General features: G+C 42.4%; 1 protein-coding gene across 10 annotated transcripts in view; it reads right to left on the bottom strand.

Annotated features, from left to right (window-relative positions):
- The window catches only part of LOC137108004 (rap1 GTPase-activating protein 2-like), a 29700-nt gene extending 7703 nt beyond the window's left edge, over nt 1–21997 (bottom strand). For 3 of the 10 annotated variants that reach the window (XR_010912123.1, XR_010912124.1, XM_067492250.1), the window contains exons 1-13: nt 21697–21994; nt 16307–16342; nt 9546–9630; nt 8327–8362; nt 7186–7233; nt 6753–6785; nt 6140–6361; nt 5576–5679; nt 3915–3993; nt 3381–3434; nt 3180–3263; nt 2688–2788; nt 762–891 (exon numbers count right to left, since the gene is read on the bottom strand). Coding sequence is in view for 7 of the 10 variants with exons in the window: in XM_067492250.1 (XP_067348351.1) it covers nt 762–891; nt 2688–2788; nt 3180–3263; nt 3381–3434; nt 3915–3993; nt 5576–5679; nt 6140–6361; nt 6753–6785; nt 7186–7233; nt 8327–8362; nt 9546–9630; nt 16307–16342; nt 21697–21740 (1056 nt within the window). In the remaining 3 variants the exon portion in view is untranslated. Of the gene's footprint in view, nt 1–761; nt 892–2687; nt 2789–3179; nt 3264–3380; nt 3435–3914; nt 3994–5575; nt 5680–6139; nt 6362–6752; nt 6786–7185; nt 7234–8326; nt 8363–9545; nt 9631–14148; nt 16268–16306; nt 16343–21696 lie in introns of those variants that run through there. The other 7 variants (XM_067492244.1, XM_067492245.1, XR_010912122.1 and 4 more) reach the window with 6 other exon arrangements.
- Nucleotides 21998–22848: the final 851 nt, after the last annotated feature.

Here is a 22848-nt window from a genome sequence, read left to right as displayed (position 1 = left end):
CGTGGATCCTCTGAAAGCTCTTTTTGCCGAGCTGTGGCTCATGTAAGTGGAGTCTTCTTGTGCGGAGCAAACTCAAAATGCTTGGAGGTTTTTATCAGTCAAAGTAGCTCTAGTCCACACTTCCAAACTAATTTTCTTAACAAGCCTCCGTGCTAACACCTGAATCCAATTAGCTTTTTTGAGGTCATTAACTCAGGGGTCCACATACTTTACCCACTAGCACCATGAGTTTTTCATGGTTGTTCTCAATAAAGACATGAAAGATCAGGATTTTTTTGGGGCATTATATTTGTTAAAACTCTGGACTCCGATAGAAGGTCTGATCATATTTTATGACTAATGCAGAAAACCATGAAATTCCAAAAGGTTCACATAATTTCCTTTGCCACTGTATCTGCAGCATAATCAATAACTATGGGGAGTGAAAGCAGCTGCATAAAGCTGAGCCTGTGGTGAACTGCTGAGGGGTCAACAGCTCCATAGTCTACTGAGATCTGAGTCACTTAAAGCACAAAGAGCTCCAGCTCAGGCTGGGCAACAACTTTCCTTTTTCCTTTTCATTCTTTTCTCTTCGTTCGTCTAAACAGCTTCACCCACTGTGCACCACAGAGTCCAGCTGTCTTCCTGGACATGCATTACTTTCCCTACTGTGTTATGCGTTTTGCATCCGCTGCTGAGACGCCATGTTATACAGCATCATGTTGTGTCATGCTGACTCGTGTTATCTAACGCTGTGTCATGCTGGTTTTTGTACTGCCCACCTGCTGTGTGTCTCCTTCAGTGAAAGGCAGCTTGGTGGAGACGTGGAACATGATCTCCCTCTGTCTGTGGAGAGTGTAGACAGACTGAGAACCTGTCTGACCGTGGGACACATCCAGCCCCCCTCGAAACCTGCAGACAGACCGAGGACGGTTAGTAGTATTAGACTATTAGCACTTTTATTTCAGGTTCAGTAAACCAAGTGTCTCTGAGGAGCAGGAGCTGGAGTCCATACGGGGAAATCTGCTGGATTTGTCCTCAGAATAACACCATGTTACAGCACCTGTAAAAGTGCCACTTTTTTAAAAGTGTAAACATTTGTACCGTAGATCCTCCAGTGTTCAGGGTTCAGGAGGTTTGTTTCCAGCTTTAAAGGGAGAAGATCTGTTCCCCCAAACTTTAAACCACAATGAGATCAGTTGAGGGAAAAACTCATTAATGTCTGTGTGTTTGCCATCAGGCAAGATTTACATGCATCACAGGTACTTTCCTGGTTTGTTTGGGTTCAGGTTCTGCAGATTCTTAGTAGCTGGTTATTTGCTGCAGTGCTTGATTCTCTGTCTGTGAAGCTAAAAACACAAATGGTCCTTAGCAGAAATACATCTGTACACCAGGTTATACCATGTTAAAGGTCGGCAGAATATCTGCTCACCAGATGTATTTATAGCCTGTTACACATATGTAAGAACTCTGTGTGAAACGCTGCTCGATTTCCGTGTGGAGTACGATCAGCGCACAGAGTGTAGGACACAGTGTTTCGGTTTTGTAGCGGAGTCGTAGCAGCGGCACCATCACAAAATGTTCCTGGAGGCCAAATGGGGCCAGTGAAAATCCTCTTTGTGTGAACTCAGATTCAGTGCAGCCCTTTGATTCATCATCATTAAAAAGATTATCCATCACATTTACCACAATTTTGAGAAACACACAAACACACTTTTCTAATTATTTTCAACACAGCTTGATTTACTGCAGCTGTTTCAACACCTTGGCTGAACAAAACAAATTAATGATCCATTAATAAAAATTAAATAAGAGCGTGTTTTCAAAATCAAAAAGTCGAAATTATTTTTTTTAATAAATTAAAAACAACATTCTTTTAGAACAGCATAATTTGCCTCTTGCTGTGTCTTTTGGCAAAAACATCCACAAAATTATTAAGATATTATGCACTTTGCTTTTTTTTGCAATGTGGCTTCTTTCCAGTTTAGTTCTGTTTGGGGCGACTGTGGTGCAGGAAGGTAGAGCGGTTGTCCACCAATCTTGCAATGGTTGGTTTGATCCCTGGCTCCTCTGGTCACATGTCGAAGTGACACTGAACACCAACGTAGTTGCTCCTGGTGAGCGTTGGCCAGCTGCACAGCAGCTCCCCCATCGTGTGTAAGTGCCGACCATTTACCATTTTCCATTTCAGCAAACTGCCTTTTGGCACATTACCGCCCCCACAGGTGGAGACTGGATTTGCCTTCACTGCGTGAGCCAGCGCTCGGTGGGCAGCAGGGGTGTATATTTATTTTACTCATGATTTATTTATTTACTCATTGGGTTTTAAATTTATGTCTTAATTGAAGAAGACTGTATAGCTTGTATGAACTAATTATTATTTATTAAAGGGGCGGAGCTTCAGGGGACCAGTGGAGTGGCCAGGTAGTTTCCCCTGTCCCACCTTGGGAGCTGCATTGAGCCGTGCATCCAATAACAAATGTTTCTATCACTTGAGTACAACAGCAGTCAAGTGATAGAAATGTCAACTCAAATTTAAAACCCACTCTCATTTTTAATCCTCCCACCAATTCGGCACAGAGCAGCATAATACAGTAACCGTTGAAATATCCACGGCCTCCAGAGTCAGGTGGTGTTGATCGATACGTTGGTTGAAATGTAGACAAACCTGCCCTGAGATTCATGACTGTACTCTGCATGTTTCTCACCCTTTGAAGTCCTGCAGATCCACTGTGTCCCCCAGCAGCTGCAGGAACTCTGTGAAGGCCGGCGTCTCCTCGTTGTTCCTGAACAGCTCCTCCTCAGACACCTGACAGACAGGTGACAACATGGAATCTATTCATATCGATACTAAATGACACGTCCATCACAGTGTAAGTTTCATTCACATATCTTGAATAACACTCATCTTACAGTGGGGAGCTGCAGTGGAAGCCTCATTAAACAGGACCAGCAGCAGTGATATTCACCCTTTAAAGTGTTTGTGCTTTATTAGTGGGGTTTGTAACTTTCTTTTTTATCGTGACTCAATTTGATAACTACAACTGCCTGTGAAGTAAAGCTGTCTCAGAGCAGGGACAGGGAAGGCTGGACAGACTGGAGGACAGATTTAGAGTCCTGTTTTAGCGCTAACTTAAGTTACACACTACAACAAAAACATCTGTCACAGGTTCAGAGTCAAACAGAGAGACATTTTGTACCTGTCCAAATCTCTGGTAAATGACTCCAAACTTGAAGGTGTTGTTCACCTCGTGCTCGTCGTAGTTTACAATCAGCTGAGACGCCTGATGACAGAGGGACAGACAGGTGTGATGAAATCAGTCCAACAAGATGTCTCACGACCTGTCGTTCAGTAGAACAATCGAGATGCTGTCGGTTGTGTTGATGTTCTCTGAGCTCACCTTTGGGTAGACGACGGGACTGAACCGCAGGCCGGCTGCTTCATCACACAGCAGCTTTAGGAGCAACAACAACACACAGTTAAAAGGAGTCTGTGAAGAAACCAAAGCCCGGTCTACACATGGAGTTCAACATCTGCATTGTTCCAGCAGCTGGAACCCTAGAAAACTAATTCTTTAAGTTTGGTTACTCACTTCTTCAAGCTAAAGGTTTTTTTTTTTTCTTTCTGTTTTACTTTACTTTAGTTTGGCTATTTTATTCTGTACATTGACTGTACTGTCATTGTTATTTAGTTATGTCAATTCAAATTCAAATCAAGTCAAATTGCACTGTATAAAAAGTCTATGTATATAGTTGTTGTTATTTTTTTAATGATGATTGTAAATCTATTCTCAGATTAGTCGAGGCAAAAGTCTCTGACTATGTAAATACAGAACTAACAGATACATATCCAGGAAATGGAAAATAATCCAGTGTTTGAGATGTGGTGTGTTTTATATTTTCAGCTGAGACATTTAAAGTGACTTGAGTGACACCTTGGCTAACTCTGGTACACTGGGGATGTCCGGCAGCTCTGACAGCGACAGTCTGTGGTAGAGGCTTTTCACCCGAGACCTGAAACAACAAACGAGACGAATCTCACACCAGAGTCCGGAACCTGCTCAGATACCTGATGGGAAACCAGCAAAGGATGCAGGTACAATAAAAAAGGGATGAACAAAATACCAGGGTTTTGTCATTTTTAAACTACGTATCTCTAATGACTTCTGAAAGTAAATGTATGTTCCACATTCTTTTACTTACAGCTTTAAGTTCAGCAGTGTTTAAAACGCTTTGTTTATTATCAGAAACTTAGTCGGAATCATCGCTGTGAAACAGAACATTACGAGTTCTGTAGGACCTCAGCTAAGGTAAACTGGGTAAATAATGCAGAGTGCGAGTACTGTGATTACTTCTGCAAACCTCTGCCTGTAACTTTATGAGTCTTCCATTCCTCCTCTGGGGACTCAGTCAGAGCAGGTGGAAACAGAAGTGAGCACAATATTGTTTTTTTAAATTATATTTAATCATTTATTTATTTCCCCAGAGTGTTGTGCAGCACCCTGTGCAGCTTCTGTCTGCTCTCTGAGCTGGTCTGATTACAGGCAGTGGTGTCGCACAAAAACCTGAACCTCAACATCGTACACCTGCAACCTCGGTGTGCAGCCCTTGTCCTTTAGATACAGAACATCCACCATCCCACCGGTACATCCCCTCAATAACTTATTAAGGGAAATGCAAACTTTTGCACGGTTTATATAAGGGATGCAAACCTAACCCTTAAACAATATTATTATTATTATTTTTTTTGACATTTCAAAATTGGTTGCAAAGTTTTGCACCCGATTTGCACCCAGTTTTCCCTTAACTCTGAGCAGCAATGGCTTCATGACTTTCTTTATGAATAAAATTGTAGCTATTAGAGAAAGAATTCACCAGATCCTCCCCCCAAAAATTACAGATAGATCTTCATGTACAGCAGTGCTAGAGTCATCGATAAGGCCCCACTCCCTGTTAGACTGCTTTTTACCCATAGATCTCTCTGAGCTAACTTCAATTATTACCTCATCTAAACCAACAACCTGTCTGCTAGACCCTATTCCAACTAAGCTGCTCAAGCAAGCTTCATAGATACATTCATATTAGATATCACCAATCTATCTTTAGAAACCACAGGCCTATAAGGTAGCTGTAATTAAACCACTACTTAAAAAACCCTGTCTTGACCCAGGTGTTTTAGCCAATTACAGACCAATATCTAATCTCCCCTTTATTTCTAAAATAATTGAAAAAGTAGTTGCAAAACAATTATGTGACCATCTGTACAGGAATAATTTGTATGAAGACTTTCAGTCAGGATTTAGAGTTCATCATAGTACAGAAACAGCACTGGTAAAAGTCACCAACGATCTTCTCATGGCCTCAGATACTGGACTCATCTCTATACTTGTTCTGTTAGATCTTAGTGCTGCCTTCGATACCATTGATCACAACATTTTATTACAGGGACTGGAACATGAAATTGGGATTAAAGTAACTGGACTAGGTTGGTTTAACCTAGTGCAACCTAGTAGGATTCTTAATTCATTTAAAGGGGCAGCTGAATTCAGGGCTTTGAATCAATGTGATGGTGCTGAACTTGATTTTGTGTGTGTACCTGATGATTATGTGGAGGAACTCCTGCTCCTTCTCCTGTTCGTGTCTCACAGACAGCAGCAGGTTTCCCAGGCTGCTGGCTGAGCATGAAAAATTTAAATGTTCCTGAGAAAAAGAAACAGTCATCAGTGTTGACCTGAAACACTTCAGTTTAACCACCAACATGAGGCAACCTGCCGATTGACCCTCAGTTCGACAAATGAGCCACTGATTAACTGCCAGGCCAATGTCAAAGAACTAGTGGTGCTGAAGACGACAGCTGACCATGTAGTGCTGCAGGTTCCTCCATAGTAATGAGGAAAAGAAAGAGCAAGACCTGGACCTGATCAACAGCGTGTTGGATAAGAAGCTACGAGTTGTACTGCTGCTGTTAATACAGTGCGTCTCTTCTCATGCACCGATTCACTGAGCTGAACAAGCAGTCAGCGTGGTCTCTCTCTCTGACAGTACATCATGTCAAAGACTGATTCTCGATGCACCAGCCGACACTTCAACATCACACAAAACCAAGGCTGCACGCTCACCAACAACCTGAAGCTTAGAGAACCCCCACCACAAACCTCACCCTGCCTAAGAAGTGTTTCCTGTATGCTCGTGCAGCCACGATCTCCTCCACTTGGTAGCCATAATCCACTGGAGGTGTGTTCTCCACACATCCTGCCCCCTCGTCCTTCTCTTCCCCTTTGCTCTCCAAGGAAGAGGGAGGAGGAGCCTCGGTGTCCTCGATCCAGTAACCTCCGAATTCTGGCAGGATGACCTGAGGGTACGGAGCCCCCCGCTCCAGCACCTGCAGAACACACGTCGTACTACATTGATTAGTACATACACCAGAAAGAGGTTCTAGATATCTAGTTCCATCATCATCATCATCATCATCATCATGAGTCCTGACTTACTCATTGATGCTGGTTTCTCTATATACACTGATCACGTGTGCACAATTTAACCAAAATGTGGGAACGAAATGTGTCGTGTGCACATGTTGAAGCTGAATGTAGTTAAACATTTACATTTACATTTAGTCATTTAACAGACTATTTTATCCAAAGCGACTTACAAGTGATGTACAAGGCAGCAAGAATCTAAGTCAAGGAGAAAAACATAGTGTCGATGTGTAATATTTTCTCTCTTTGGCCACTCTGGGCTCCGGACATGTGCATGATGGTGTTCAGTCTCACCTCTTCGATCCTGGGGTAAGGAATGTAGTCGTCCTGAAAGAAAGACAGACAAGTTAAGCACACAACAGAACACACACACACGCACACACACACAGACACACACGTGATGATTCTGAACATGATGCTATACACACTGCTGGAGTTTGGGTTCAGTTTATGTTGTTCAAACAGTATTTTCTTTCCTGGGAGACATTTTTAGCTTTAGCATTACATCTAATTACAAAGGACATCTACAAATAGGTAATACAAGGTACAAATACACAAACACTTTCTTCCTCAGAGTTTTTTAAACCTATAAAATCCATGGTCATCACTTAAGAAGAAGTCTTGCAGGTTGTCCTCTGACTGTGCACTAATTTAAATGAATGAAATGAAGCAATAACAAATGTGTGTGAGTGGCTGGACATGGGGACAGACAGATGGACAGACGTGCCTTCTGTCTCTGAGGAACTGTCTTCATCTCTGCAGCTTCTGGCACCTGCTGCACCGTCGGCAGGAAGAGAAGACAGTGTTAAACGATCGGCGAGTCTGTGGCTCTCAGCTCATAAATAGAGAGTCTCAGTAGTTTCGTGAAACAGCTGCTCGGTGATTTAATCAAACAACATATCGGTTCGTCTGTTTGACACCACATGTGTCCTGAGTCTTTGTAGCAACAGGAGGGTCAAAATAAACTAGACTACTGGACCACTGATCACTGATCTGTTTTCACCGAGTCTGGAGTCAGATTTGCCCCTCTGGTCCCCCAAACAGAGACAAACCATGACAGGCTCTTTAGTTTTACGGTCTACTCAACTACAAGATACAGACAGACACAAATCCCCCACAAAGACGCAAACTAACTACAGAGTGAAACAATTAAGTACAAGGAGACACAAGACTACAAGACACACCAATCACAACGGAGACACTAATTAACTACGAGACGCAAACGACAACAAAGAGAAAGGAAATCACCAAAGAACGGACACAGAACCACCACAGATACTTAAAACTACTACATAGAGACACAAGACTACACTGAGAGACAAAACAACTACGGAGACACAAATTAACTACAACAAGGCACAAATTGCTACAGAGACAAATATCCCCACAGAGAGACACAAAACCACTGAGAGACAGTAGATACGTAAATATGGAGACAGAAATGACTACAGTGAGACATACAATTACAACAGAGAGACAAACCACCAAAGTCACAAAACAGCCGATTGTTTTGAATGGTGTTGTGTGTATTTGTTCTTCTGTAGAAGGACTGGTGAGGCTGACATGTCCATGGCCATAGAAACCTATATAATAACCAGTGTTGAGAAGGTGCCAAGAGGTTAAGAAGGATGAAAACAGTGTCAGCAAAGATGAAGCATGATGTTTGGCTCTGTCACACATTAGCACGACTGTCCTGTTTCACCTCATACCAGCCAAACTCATTTTATTCTGCCTGAAGGTAAATGAATATTGGATGAATTCAGCTGAAAAACAATCCCACAAAAAGTTAATACTTTTCCACTTTCAGTGGTTACGTGAAAGGCTTTAGAGCTGGACTTGTTTTTCAGAAGTTCGGATTAAATCCTTACCTCCATTTTCTCCATCATGTCGAAGAAATGAGCCGACTGCAGAAAGACACAGAGAGAGATGTGCGTTAACATTGTCAATGTTATTCTCATACACAGGAAAACTCAAAGTGCTTTACAAGAGAAATAAAATAAAATATGATAAATTACAGATGGTGGGGGGCGGACGCTGGTGCAATAAGGTCCTCAAATGATCCATTATCTTTACTCTTTCAGTTTTTGGGCCAAAAACAATAAATTCAGTTTCGTCACTATCATATTAATCACATTTATACACTGCGATACATCAGCGTAACTCTGATGTGACCTACTTTGTTCTCCACAGGTCTCTTCTGACTAATAAAAGTGTTACCAGACTGGGTGGTTTTCTACGTGAATGGTTTACTTTTGTCAGCTTGGGAAAGTTGTTAACGTCTATATTTTTGAGAGAGGTGGAGTTAAAAAAGCTTGTGAGGTGAAAGCAGCAGCTTGTAATTTTATGCATTTCCTTGAATATTTATATACGATGATGCTCAAAACTTATGAACCAAAACATGATCAGTCCTAAAACTAGAGACAGAACCTAATTAAACATATGAAACCCAAAATACATTTATTTCCTTGTTTACTAAGGAAAACAATCCAATCTACACATTAGTGGGTGACAAAAGTTTTTGAACCTGTAGGATTATTATTATTATGTGATGGTGCTGAACTTGATGTTGTCCCGATACAAAGTTTCTGGATGTTTGAAAGCTCTCAGAGAACGTAGAACTGCAGCTATTTGGTGGCTTATCTCCTTGACTCAAATTTGAGCTTGGTGCATGAGACACAGTAATGGGGTCAGTGAATGTATTTATCAAACTCAGCAACGTGATCGACAGTTGCAGCAGCTGTAATGTCCAGCTCATTAAAAACATTAAAGTAGGATCAGCCTTCGAGTGCTGCAATTTGTATTCAGAATCCAACCCGTAACTCAGTCTAATCTAAACAACAAGACATGAAACATCTTGTTCAGAGTACGTTTCTGTTTACCATCCAGAATAAAGCTCTGAAAATCCATTTAGAAACCAAAGAAGTAAAGATGTTAGCAGCAAATTTGGCCTTAACTCATCATCCAAAATGCAAACAAACGCAGGCTAAACTATGGCAACAAAGCACTGACGCAAAGCGTAACTCCATGAACCGATGCAAGGAATCTGGCAACACAGTCATAAGAAAACAGTCGAAATGTGTCCGCTACCTTCATGGTGGGGGGGGCGGTGCGAGGGGGAGAGGGGGGGCAGTCTGCCACAGCAACATTGGAGCTGGTGAGGAGCTCCTGTTTGCTGAAAGAGGAACAAGAAAACATTAAGATCATTTCCCATTTCTGCAGAAAGCTTATTAATGAGGCACAGCGACTAAATACTCACATAAATCACTTCTATAATGGGGGTTTTGTTTCACCTTTCACACACTTCATAATAAAACCCAACACACCTCCTGTGTGCCCTGATTGATCGGAGCTCCACACATCATTATTAGATCTGTCACCCAAGATCCATGAGCCCCAGTCTGTCAGAAGCTGCGGATGGCTTCATATTAAACACACATGCTGTAATCATCTGCACCGAGCAGCCGGAGGACCATCCATTTCCTCCGCCCTCAGGCCATTCTGCAAATACAGCTCACCCAGGTTGCCATGGTTTCCTCAGGTGTTCGGCACAAAAACGTTGACCTGGATTAAACGTTTGTGTGTGCATTCGGCAGCCCATCATGTCATCAGTTGGCTGTTAGAGTTTCGTGGTTTCAACATGGACAGGTGAGGATGGTTTTGCACGGACCTGAATAGCGATGAGTCACGCTGGAATACGGCTGAATCACATTTGGATTTGAATCTTATAAACTGGAGATTTTGAACTCAGGCTATGAAACTGTTTTAAAAGAAACCTGTTGAGTCATACTAGAAAATCCATGACTCATAGTTTTACCACGACACGAACACTAATGGCCTCTAATTCAGACTTGAACACCGATGACGTGTGAGACCATCCAGATTTCAAGATTATTGACTCAAATTTAAACACAGCTGAGTCTACAGGAATATTAGTGACTTGGACTACGGATGAGTCCTATCTGGATTGTGACTACTCTTTGCCAGCAGGCAGTCAGCTGTTTGTGCTCTGTAAGTGGAGCAGATAAAATTGATTCAATATAATCCTCGGGAAAAACACTGAACCCAAAGTTGCTCCCGGTGGGTCAGGCGGCACCTTACACGGCAGCCGCCGCCATCGGTGTGTGAGTGAATGGGAGGCAACATTGTAAAGTGCTCTGGATTAAAGTCCTATTTAAGCAGAGCGTTCGCATACAGTCACCAGCTTTTACTGTGGGCTGCACAAACCACACCAAACTCTTATTTTACAGGTGAACAGTCACTGGTATGAACTCAATATTCAACTTCATGACAAAAAACTCTTTCTGCTCCACTGTAGATTCACATTGCACATGTTGTAGATATAACAGAACTGTAGAACGTCTGTTAACAAATCCTCCTCCTTTAATGCATAAAGATGTTTGTGCCGACATCTGATACAGATCAATGAACTTTTTGTCAAAATAGCAGCACCACGAATGAAGGTGGTTTGTCTTTGTAGGGGCTTCTGGGTGTCCGGGTGTTAGTTGCCCAGTAGTAAGAGGCCCAAGCTTAGTTTTTCCCCCAGTGGTGGAGAAACCAAACGTTCTGCGTCAATAGGAAGCAGATGTGTTGAGAACAGCTCAGTGTTTCAAACAGTTGTCACAGTAAAAATGGAGAAATCTGCTGACAAATCTTTAGTGTTAGTACATGAATGTGCGAAATAAATGATAAAATGGTTCAGAAATAGGATGTTATTTAGTTATAAAATTTGATCACTTAAAAATTCACTCTGCAACTCGGAATGAGCAGAAAGAGAAGTTTAGCAACTGATGTAATAAAGCTTCTCCTAAGGGGGTCAGGTGTGGATTATGGCCTGATGGAAACCTGACACTGGTTGGACTAGTCTGCTTCAAGCGTAACTTGCTTTTAGTTTGTTTTATTTTTATTAAGTTTTAATATAGTTTTCACACATACACTAGTGGTTTGTCTGGTCCACTGTAAATTAGTAATAAATTGTACACTGGGTGAACAAAACTCCCACCTTCCTGTGTGTGTGTGTGTGTGTGTGTGTGTGTGTGTGTCCGTCTTACAACACAGGATTTATTTAATTGAACTTAAAATGCAGCAGTTTGGTTTGAGTTAGGCTCTAATAAAGATGATAGGTTTAGTAAAACAGTCCTGGACTGGTCTTCAGTCTCAGGACACACACAGAGAGACATCACACTCACACTCACACCTACGAATACTTAACCACTTAACCTAACCGTCATGTCTTTGGACTGTAGGACGAAACAGAAGTACCCAGAGGAAATACCACACAAGCTGTGAGGCAGCAGTGCTAACAAATCCAGCACTGTGCTACCTGCTTAACAATCAGTACCTCAACCTCACATCATGTCACCGTTAACAATTACTGATTTCACATGACTTGTGCAGCATCAACAGTTGTCTTGCACTGGACTTGAACCATGGTCTCCTGTGTGAATGTCCTCCCTCCCGACAAACTCCGAAGCCTCTAAACAGTGGCTCATGTTGTAGCAGTGGGACGTATCTCTTCATCGTTTTTTTCCAGATGGTACAAACAACATTCAGTCTCATTTCTCTGCACTTGCTACCTGCATTTCCTGCTCTACCTGTTCTCTGCACAGTAGCTTTAAAGTTGTATGTCATCTAATGCTTCTCTCCCATTATCCCTCCAAAAGTCCTTCCTCCTCATCCTCCTCATCCTCCTCCCCTTATGAATCCAAATTAGCTGCATCAAACCGACATTTTCACTGAGAAGAGATAAAAGTGGAACAGCCAGAGGCCAGCGGACACACAGGGAGGTTGGTGACCTTGTCTAACTGTGTGTGTGTGTGTGTGTGTGTGTGTGTGTAAGAGACACAAAAAAAAGAGATGGGAGGGATGTTGCATAAAAACATGAGCAGAAAAGAAAACAAGAGTGGAATTTGAAACCAGTGTAAATTCAGGATTTCCTAATGTCCGAGTGTGTATCACACAAACAAATCGTTCTAGGTGAGAACCTGCATCAGACTGAGGGCGATGCTTTCTGTCCTCAGGTATTAGTTTCTGTTTATCAATCCAACAACACAGAACAGGATCAGAGTCATTCCGACCCGGAGTAAAGGTTTAAGACGTCCAGGAATGAACAAAAAGGTCAGCAGGAGACAACAAGAACCGAGAGGAGGATACACAACACCTGCTGGGAGAGAAAAGGTCAGCTGTGTGTGTGTACGTGTGTGTTTGCGTGTGCATGTGTGTGTGTGTGATATGTGTCTCTTGAGCTTTAGGTTAAAATAAAAACAGTTTAAACTTGACTTTCAGCTGCTCGTTGTCACTGCTGCCAGCTGCACGTCACGGCTCATAACATCATACACTAACACACACACTTTGACATGATACCGATGACAAATAGTTCTGCAGGACATTCCCACAATGCAACACACCTCCTACCAACCAGAGCTGTGAGATTCAGTTTCATCTGCGCTCGGCCGCCGCAGGTTCAGGTTATTGTGGAGATTCTAAAACCAGAGCGAGTGTAGGTTTATTTGGGAGATGTTGCATTTTTTATGGTTTAATTTATCCCACAGCAGAAAAGCAAACAAAGAAAATTGTTACCTCTTGCAGTGGTTAACATTAGACCCCCCTCCCTCCCTCCCTCCCCCCCCCGGTTCAGCACCAGTTACTTCCAATGCACAAACAATCGTGAATCTGTGACTTTAACTGATTTCTTTAGAAATCGTTTTTTTTCCTCAGCCTGCAGGGACCCCCCCTCTGCAGCCACACAGTGTTCAGCTTTCCCTTTTTCTTTTGGGGGGTGGGAGCTTAATTATATTAATTAGGTGGTAAATGAGTCAGTGCCGTCAACAACAACGTAAGAACGAAATGAGATGTCAAAAACAGCAGCAGGCGGACGAGAGACGCTGGCTTCTGTTTCTAGACAGACGGACCGTCTGCCCTTTAGCTGCACACACACACACACACACACACACACACACACACACACACACTTACTCAAGGCTTAATGCTTTTTGGGGAAATGTGATCTGACTAATGTGGAGCTGCAGAAATAATAACACACTTTTGTTTGTGTGAGGGATTGTACGCAGAAATCTGTGCATTATTTTAAATGTTTCTTCCAAAATGTGTCATTTCAATGTTCCACCCTCGATTAAAACCAGAATCATGAAGTGATGTGAGCACATTGCTGTGCAGATGTCACATCACTGCTGTGATTCTTTACATGTTAGAGTAAAACCTTCTGCAGACCGACACATTGACACATCCTCCCTGTGTTTGTGTGGCTGAAGCTGGTGTTTACATGTAGAGCCACACACACAGAACGTACAGACAAAAAATACAAATATGCAACCTGATGTTGTCTTTGAAATAAATAAAAACACTTGAAGACGTCAGCAGTTAGATCAAAATTGAATGTAAATGCATTAGAAATAATTTTGAGTAAAATTTAGGAAACATTGCAGCAGGCACACAGTCTCACACACACACACACACACACACACTTAATTCTGCCCTTTTCTTGGAGATGTACTCAAAGCTTAAACACAAACACGATTTGCTTTAACTGTAACCATAATCATAAACCAAACTATCTCCATATAATGTAATGATTTGCATTATGGAGACTTGCATTTTGTCCTCAATAGAAAGTCTACACACATACACACACATGCACACACAGATGGAGGATGAGGGGAAATGCCAGACTCACCAGTGGACGTGCGGCATTGTCGTGTTTCTGTCGGTTACTGAGCATCTCCCACAAATCTAAAACACCAGCTCTCCTCTCTCCCTCTCTCCATTTATCTCCACCCCCCATAATATGAGGACCATCAGGATTATAGCGCCTTAATCACTTAGAGGGAGAGAGAGACAGGGGGAGGCAGATGGAGGAAAACAGGAAGACCAAGAGGAAAAGAGAGAAAGAGGACTGAAAGTAAAACCACGAGACTGAAGGGATGGATCCTGCTGCTACTGACAGTTATGGTTTTTATTTCTACACTGTGCAGGAATGTGGGAGTTGGGTCGAGGCAGCCGCAACACAAGCATCACTGCTCAGACGCTCACACTCGTCCGGAAGATTAAAGTCTGTCCACCAGGGGGCGGACGTCTTGGGAAACTGCGGTGAAACAACGGGCTGCAAATCTGTTGCAGACTTACCTGTTTATGTCCTCTGATGAGATGACAGCCAATGACAGTCATACTGATTTACACCGTCAGTTTCCTCTCTGATGTAAAGGAATCATAGATCAGTTCATGTGAGTATGTCACAGCGTTAGCTGGAGGCAAAACTATGAACAATTGGAGGCAAACACCACCTTGTTGCTTGGTGCCAGAATCAAAGGGGATAACGGTCAAACACCTGGTAACAATATTTAGCTGCCTACAGACTGAGCACATCTGGAGAGTTTCTGTGGACATTCACCATCAGCTCTGTAGATGCAGGAGCACAGGTTGTAACATTTCGTTAGCTCAGTTTTCTTTTATGAGAAAGGTCTGTGCACAACTTTCAACATTTATCATCCTCAGTTTGTCCAGTGGACTTACAATTCTCTACATTTGATGTCCATCCATCTGTCCATTATTTGTAACCACCTAAACAGTTCAGGCTCTTAGGGAGCTGGAGTGTATCCCAGCTGTCATGGGACGTGAGGATGGGGGTCCACTCTGGACTGTCTCTGTCTCACAGACAGACCAATTAACCAGTTAACCTAACGTGCATGTCTTTGGACTGAGGGAGGAATCTGCAAACTCCACACAGAAAGACTGCAGCTGGATGAGGATTCAAACCGGGGACCTTCTAGCTGTGATGCAGCAGCACTAACCACTGTTCAGTATAAATCAAAGTACTGACATAACAAAATGCTAATTGTCACACTGCTCCTCAGTAAAAACACCACTCAGAAGATGCACAGATGTGCTGCAGGTTTCCAGGATAATCACACACGTAGAGACTCAGTACTCAGTCCACAGCAGGATGACAACAGGATGTGTCTGAAGCCTCTGGACAAGACGACCTCTGAAGCTCAATACAGAGACTTGAATTGTGTCAATGCAGTTGTTAGACCAAAATAATCATCTGGGTCTTTATTATAATTGTGTTTCTATGAAGTGCTCACAGCCCAGCTCTTTAACTTTGGTTGGGTAGAACACACCTGTGCTGCAAACACACACACACACACACACACACACACAGGTTTCCAACAAAGCATCAACAACAAACTTGCACTAAACTAGTTGCACCTCTTCAGATGCCCTGAACACAAAACTGTTGACAACCTGTAAAGAGACTTTTCTGATGCTCTTTCTGCATCCAACTGTGCTGCTGTAGCTACAGTGAACATCTAGACTGGACCAATTCACACACTCAGTATGACACAGCATCTGTACTGGTGGATGAGCAACAGGTCAGTGTCATGACTGGATTTGAAAAGCAGATTAAAAAAAGTAAAAAATGTGCTTTAAACTTCATATTGTTATTTAAAAGTCCAGAGAATCCAGAGAAATCACAAGGGACAAGATCAAAAACCTAATGCTGAATGAAGGTGATCTTTGGGTCGTCGGGCAGCACTGCACTAAAAACATGGACTCAGGAACATCTTTGAAAACTAGGCAGTTTGTTTCTGCATCCACACAAAGAAACAAGATCCAGAATGATGTGTGTGTGTGTGTGTGTGTGTGTGTTTAGCGTTGTTGCTTCACCAGTTAAGAAGCAGTGTGAAGCAGCAGCACACTGACAGCTGCTGCTCTGAGCTGTCGATGACACGAGCACTCACAAGTCGTAAACACGGATCTTTGCCATCCTCCCCTCACACATGACGGGAATGTTTTACATGATTCATTCCCATCAGGTCAGTGTTGTTACTCACCGAGCTCTCAGAGCGCTGACTGTGGACTTATCAACCCTGCAGAAACAGAGAGAGAGCTGCTGTTAACACATTAGATTAGATTTACATCTGCACACATTACTGATTTACTGATTATTGAATATGACAGACTGTTAACTATTTCAGCACAGTTTTTACCAAACTTCTACTAAATCTTAAAACAAATATTCTGCTGATCTGACTAATTATTTTGCTTTTACTTTACACTGTCTTTCAGAATGTCATTATTATAAGGACAAAAAATACAATTCTATACATTTTCATCAAATCGGAGCAAATTTCACCACAATTTCAAAGAAATTTGGAGACAAAGGGAAATGAATAAAATTCCATCCAGTAGAAAACAAATCCACACATTGGAGGTTTAGCTCTTGACATTTCTGTTAGTTTCATGTATCAATGTGAGGAAGGTCACAGTCCCTCACACAGGTCTGATTTTTTTTGTCTGTTCAACAGAAAAAGTGATTATTATTTCAGTACGGTGGCACTCAGAGCTCACAGTCCTGCACTTTGAGAGAACACACAAAGTCTTGCAGCCCCCCCTTGATGAACACGACCAGGCTATTGGTGACAATAAGCTCTAAACCAGTTCCTTCATCCCACCCGTCTTCTGCCACTGCACCTCTAACAGCACCACAGAGTGATCCACCTTAGCGTTAAAAGCCAGTATGTCTGATGGCTCAGAGAAAACTCAGCTCCCACAGGTCATGAATAACACAACGGTGCTGCTAAAAATGCCCACACACACACACAAACCCACGTCTCCACTTCTGTTTGTGAGGACACATGGTTCCACAGTTAAATTAGGTGGACTGGGTTCAGCTGAAAGATTCTGCTGGGACAAATAAATCTCTACCTAATTAACGTGAATAAGGTGAAGGTTATGGGGGGGGGGGGGGGGTGAATCAGCAGAGGACTAGTGACTCAGAGCTGAGAAAAGCTGTGGACTGATGAACACATGAAACACAGTCAAAAATAAAAATGGGGACCAGTCGAGAATCAGTTTCAATGTGTCTGAGCCATCAGAATCTTCCTCCTCTGAGATCATCGTCTTTGAAAAACTATTTTTGTCATCTCCTCAAACTGTGCGTCTACGCTGCTGGAAACTTTCACCCGTTTCTTCCCATGTCAGATTTGTAACGTGTAACGATTTATAATATGTTTCTGAAATGAAGAAATGGGCTCCGAAGTTTAAGGTTCGAGTTCTAGTTTCTGTTTAGCAAATGTAAACAAGTAAAACTGACATTTGACATACATAACTGTCCAGTCTCTTTCAGGGACAACACAGAGACATACACAGACAGACGACCATTCACACACACTTACACCTACATAGGTGCATGTCTTTGGACTGAGGGAGGAGACCTACACATGCTAACTCCAAACAGAAAGGCCACAGCCTGCAGGGATTCAAACTGGGGACCTTCTTGCTGTGAGGCAGCAGCATTAACCACTCCACCACCACTGTGTTGCCAGGACAGTCAAAATCAATGCTATAACTATTTGTGTGTGAAGATCGAGGCTGAGGATCTGAGCTGAGCTGCATCAGCCCAATTCAGCCATTACTGCAAACACTGCTCTCAGCTCCCTCTTTATTTCCTTGATTGATGTGTTTCTTTCTTGAAATTAGTTCTGGGACCAGAAGGTTGTCCAGTGGTGCCTGGGGTGGTCCGGCCACAGTTGTTGTGGGAACGTGGTAGCTGCAGGTGGACACACACACACAGTCCAAGTCCACATTGATCATCGTGTTCTGGAAACTGTTTGCTGCATCATTGAATCCATCATAACATGCAAACATCCGCCTTTGATTCTGAGCCAATCAAGTGTGACCGAGCCTGACAAAGCTGAGACGTCCTAAAAAGGCACCAGGCCACAAGCCAATGAATCGATACCACTTTGCTCATCCCTGTGAGGACATTTGTAAGGATACAAATCCAGTCGCAAGAAAAAGTAAAGGTGCTGTTTACAATTCCTTGGTTTTAAAATTTGATCAGTTGTTAATCAAAGTTAGAAATATCAACCAACACAACATTTCTAAACCGTCATGTTTCACAAAGCCATTAAATACACTGTGATTGTTAAAAAAGTTTTAATAACTGGTTGAACCTTTTTCTTAGGAGGTCTGGTGCGAACGTCTCTTGAGCTCATTCCACAACATGTCTGTTGGGTTGGAGTGTGGGCTCTGACTGGTCCACTCCAAAAGGTGGACTCTGAAGTCATTGTGTAGTAGATTTACTTCACTGTGCTGCTGCATCACCTGCTTCTTATGAGCTTCATCTTGCAGACAGACATTGGGTTCATTTTCCCTCCATGTGCCAAGTGGTCCAGGTCCAGAGGCAGCAAAGCAGCTCCCAACATGCTGCTCCTTCCACTGCACTCCATGGTCGGGATGATGTTTTCGTGTTTGTTTTTTACACCATGCATCTTGCTGTGTTCTCCCCAACCTTCATTTCCTCATGCATTCTCCCAGTAGGGTTGCACAGTGTCAAGGTGGACTTTGACAAACTTCAGGCGTGTTGCAATCATCACTGTTAATAACTGAGATATTTATATGAATTAATATAAATTGATCTGACAAGGCAACAGTTTCAAATGTAAATTTTTTTTTTAACCTTTTCGTATCCAAACCTAACTTTGTGTTTCAAGTAGAACTGAAAATCAGTCCCTTTAAATTCTAATAAACCATTTAGATCCAGGTCCAGTTTCTCCTGTGATATTTGCTTGTTTTCACTGTCCCTCAGTAAAAAATGTGACTTTGGTAAAGATCAGATCACATTTCATGACCAGTTTATACAGAACACCAGGCATGAAAATATGTAAAAGAAAACATTTTATCTTAAAAACAATAATATCAGCTTTAGAGCCAGGAGTTAACATTTCCTGTTGCGATTTAATCCAGAGATGTTGAATTAATGTGATAACGAGGAGCTCATATGAACGTGGGAACAATGAAGTTGCATAGTGTTTGAGGGTTTAATATAAACTCTTCCTGCAGCTGCCCTGAAGCTGCTCCTGCATTATTCAGATCTGCAACTCTATTAGTTGGCTCAGTCTAAATGCTGGAAATACAACGGGAAGACGAAGAAACTGCAGCAATTAAACTATAACCCGTGTGCCATCTGTTTTTTTTAATGAGGAGAGTAAAAGAACAACAGAGAGTAGATGAGAAGGTGCTGAGGGAAACAAGGAGAAACTGAAAGAAATGAGGATGTTCAGAGGAAAACAAGGAAAGTCTGTGACAAGGACGTGCAGAAGGAAACAACATAGAATGGACCGGAGGAAATAAAAATGAAAATAAAACTGTATAAAAGATATATAGAAGAAAATAAGTTGAAGAAGCAAACAAGGAAATTATAAAGGAAAGGAAAGAGAAAAGGCACTGAAATGTAGAAAAAGGGAGAAGGAATGTAGGAGTGAAGGGAGCGTTAGATGATATAAAAAGACAAAGGAACGAGGAAGGAGAGGAGTTGTTAAAGGAAACAGCAAGGTACAAAAGAAAGAAGAGGAGACGAGGAGAAGAGGACGGGGAGAAGAGGTAGAGATTGGAAAAAGTAAAGAGTGAATGATTGAAAAGAGGCTTGTGCAAGAGTTTCCACAGCCGGTTGTGTATTCTGGTCACACAGAGGTTGACAGGCCGAGTGAGATTTACTGAGGCAAAACGACACACACATCAGTGATTTGACATTTCCTCCCTCTGTCCGTCGTTTCCTTCCTGTCCAGCCGTCAACATCACATCCACAGATTTTTCTACCTGAAAACATCATTGTCAGGTTTAAGGTGTCAGTTCGTCAGAAGAGACAAACACTACAACAGACTCACGCTGCAGCCAATAAAAGGATTATTTTCATTTGTAAAAAGTTACAGTTGTTGTTCTTGCTGTTTGTGTGGGGACAGTGTCCAGTTTTAGTCAAAAAAGGAAATATGGCATTTATGTAACAGGGTTAGGACGTGATGAGGGTCATGTTTTTTTTTCTGATGACCATCTCTCTTTGTTTCTGTAGCTACATGTAAACCTGGATCCATCCAGAGGGAATCATGTCAAGACCTGACTGTTACCCAAGGACAGGACTAAAGGACTGGACTAAGAGACTGGACTAAGAGACAGCATTAGAGACAGCATTAGAGGACAGGACTAAAGGACAGAACTAAAGGACAGGACTGAAGGACAGTTGTGAGGGACTGGAACGTCATAGGGCCCCACTTGTGCCTCTTCCTACCAGTCAGATGGTGATAAGCAGTTGGTTTCCGATGGATGAATTACTGCGTAAAGACCTAAAGCCCCTGGACCTTTGAAACCCCTGGACACAAGAAGCATGCCAATGATGAAGAGCCACCACAACTACAGAGACACAAATTTGGCTTCGGTCTTACTTATCTGGACGAACCTTCAAAGTATCCTGGCAGGGGGATGTTTCTAACTCTCATAGCTTAATTCCACTTAGACTTTCTGCTGCCTGGTACTTTACTTGTAAGTCACTTTGGATGAAAGCATCTACCAAATGACGAACATCATGATGCTTTCATGTCAATATTGCCCACAATATCTGACGAACATTTCCAGCACCAGAAAGGATTAAGGCAGATCTGAGCAAAAAGGGTTCAACCTAGTACCAACAGGTCCCTAATAAAGTGATCGGTGGGTGTATATACATGTTGCCAGGACCTGCCTTCACTCTGTTCAGTCAAAGTAAGAAGACAAGCTCGTTTGTTTATTGGTTTGACTTGAGCAGCGTGAAAAGGTAAAAACTCAAAGCATTGTGGGTAACTGAGTGTGGTCCTCTGCATGAAGCAGGTTTGAGCCTGCAGACTCTTCTTCACTGCCACTGTCATTCATTCTGTTTCAGCTAATTTTTTATTTGAATCCTTTGAAAACCTGGTTCCTTTGGCATCAAGCCTTAATGTCTTTTATGTCTTCTAAAAAGCACTGAAACCTGGTTTAAGCTGTTCATTAGGACGATTTTTGTAAGGTTCTGAAATGGATGAGATCACACTGGGTGTCTGAGAAACGTGAAAGTTGCTTATTAACTGCAGCAGAAAAAAGGATTTTGTTCAGCATCAGTCAACTGGAAACAAACTGAGACAACAGGGAGTAAATGGACCAAACACCAACAACAGCAGCGAAGCCAAGAAAGTTTTCAACCAAAGCCAGTTGAAAGAATTCCCATTTAAACTGCAGCCTGTTCGACCAAAGCCGGTGGGACACTTTGTTTTTAATGGGGGTGTCTGATGTCCCCATGATGTCACATGAGTGCAGCTCAGATGGGAAACAAATAAAAACCCCACAGAAAGTGTGAGTAAGATGGATGATGAGCTCATTCAGCCATTTATTACCGAACGAACACACACACACAAACACACACACACACACTCACCATCCGAAGCCTCCAAACGACACGCTCCTCTTCCTCCTCAGCATGGTCTCCTCCTCTTTGTCTTCCTTTGCTTCCTATTGTGTCTGGATCCTCTTCAGATCTCAGCCTCCCTTTCTCGTCTCTCTCTCTCTCTCTCTCTCTCGCTCGCTGTCGTTCTATCTCCTCGTCTCTCCACCTATAAATACCTCCATCTCTGTCAGACGCCCTCCTTTACAAGCTCTGTCCACCCCCTCCCTCTCTCCCTGTCCTCCCGCTGTCTCCTCCTGCCCTTAATGGTTCTCCCATTTCAATTCACTGCACACAGCCAGCAAACGGGAAAGAGAGAGAGAGAGAGAGAGAGTGAGTAAGAGACATAAGGAGTGAATAGAGATGGAGGTTCACATCATGTCCTCTCTCTTTTTACCCGCCCTGACGAAGCAGAAAAGCTGCAGAGACTCTGTCATTCTGAAAACTTATCATACATAAGACATGAATGTAAATGGATGAATGCACACATCAATTGGCTTGGTTCTATTTTATGTAACAATGAATCAGCTCATAATTAGTGTTTTCCAACAGGAAAGAAGAAAAACCTGATGGCTGAGATTCTCCCACACTGAACTCCGAAGTGATGTGGGGGTTCAGCAAAGCCCCTTAACTGAAAGGGCTCTCTGCACTTTGCAGGTGTAATTGTAAAGAAATTGCCAACCACTCGTTGGGAGTTTAAAAAGAAGAAGTTTTCATAAAAATTGTTGCAGTAGAAGCTACAATAAATGTGAGTATTATATTAACATTCATCATGTCAGTTTGTCATTTGTCCTTCCGGTCTGTTCTCCACTGATGCTGTGGACTTAATGTTTCCTGTACTAGTTCCAGTCTCTGCAGCAGGTTTTAGTCTGTAGCTCATTAACAAAGCCGAATCCCCAAACCTGCACAAAGCCAGTTTTTGTGCTCTGTTTTATATCATTCTATTTTTCCACAGTTTTAATCTCTGTGCATGATAAAATGAAACAAACATCTTATACAATTAAAATGCTGATGCACGTGAAGTAACTTCCTCCACATCCACAGCTGAATTGTCTTTTCACTGTAATCAAATGTTTGATGAAATCCACCGGAGCTTTTAGTAACTGATGAACATATCTCCCAGTTTGGATATTTTATAGACCAAAT

The sequence above is a fragment of the Channa argus genome, chromosome 22, assembly GCF_033026475.1.
Source record: "Channa argus isolate prfri chromosome 22, Channa argus male v1.0, whole genome shotgun sequence".
In the NCBI taxonomy this organism is placed as follows: Eukaryota; Metazoa; Chordata; class Actinopteri; order Anabantiformes; family Channidae; genus Channa; species Channa argus.
Note: the sequence above shows the minus strand (reverse complement) of the source record. Positions and strands in the feature narration are given on the sequence as shown.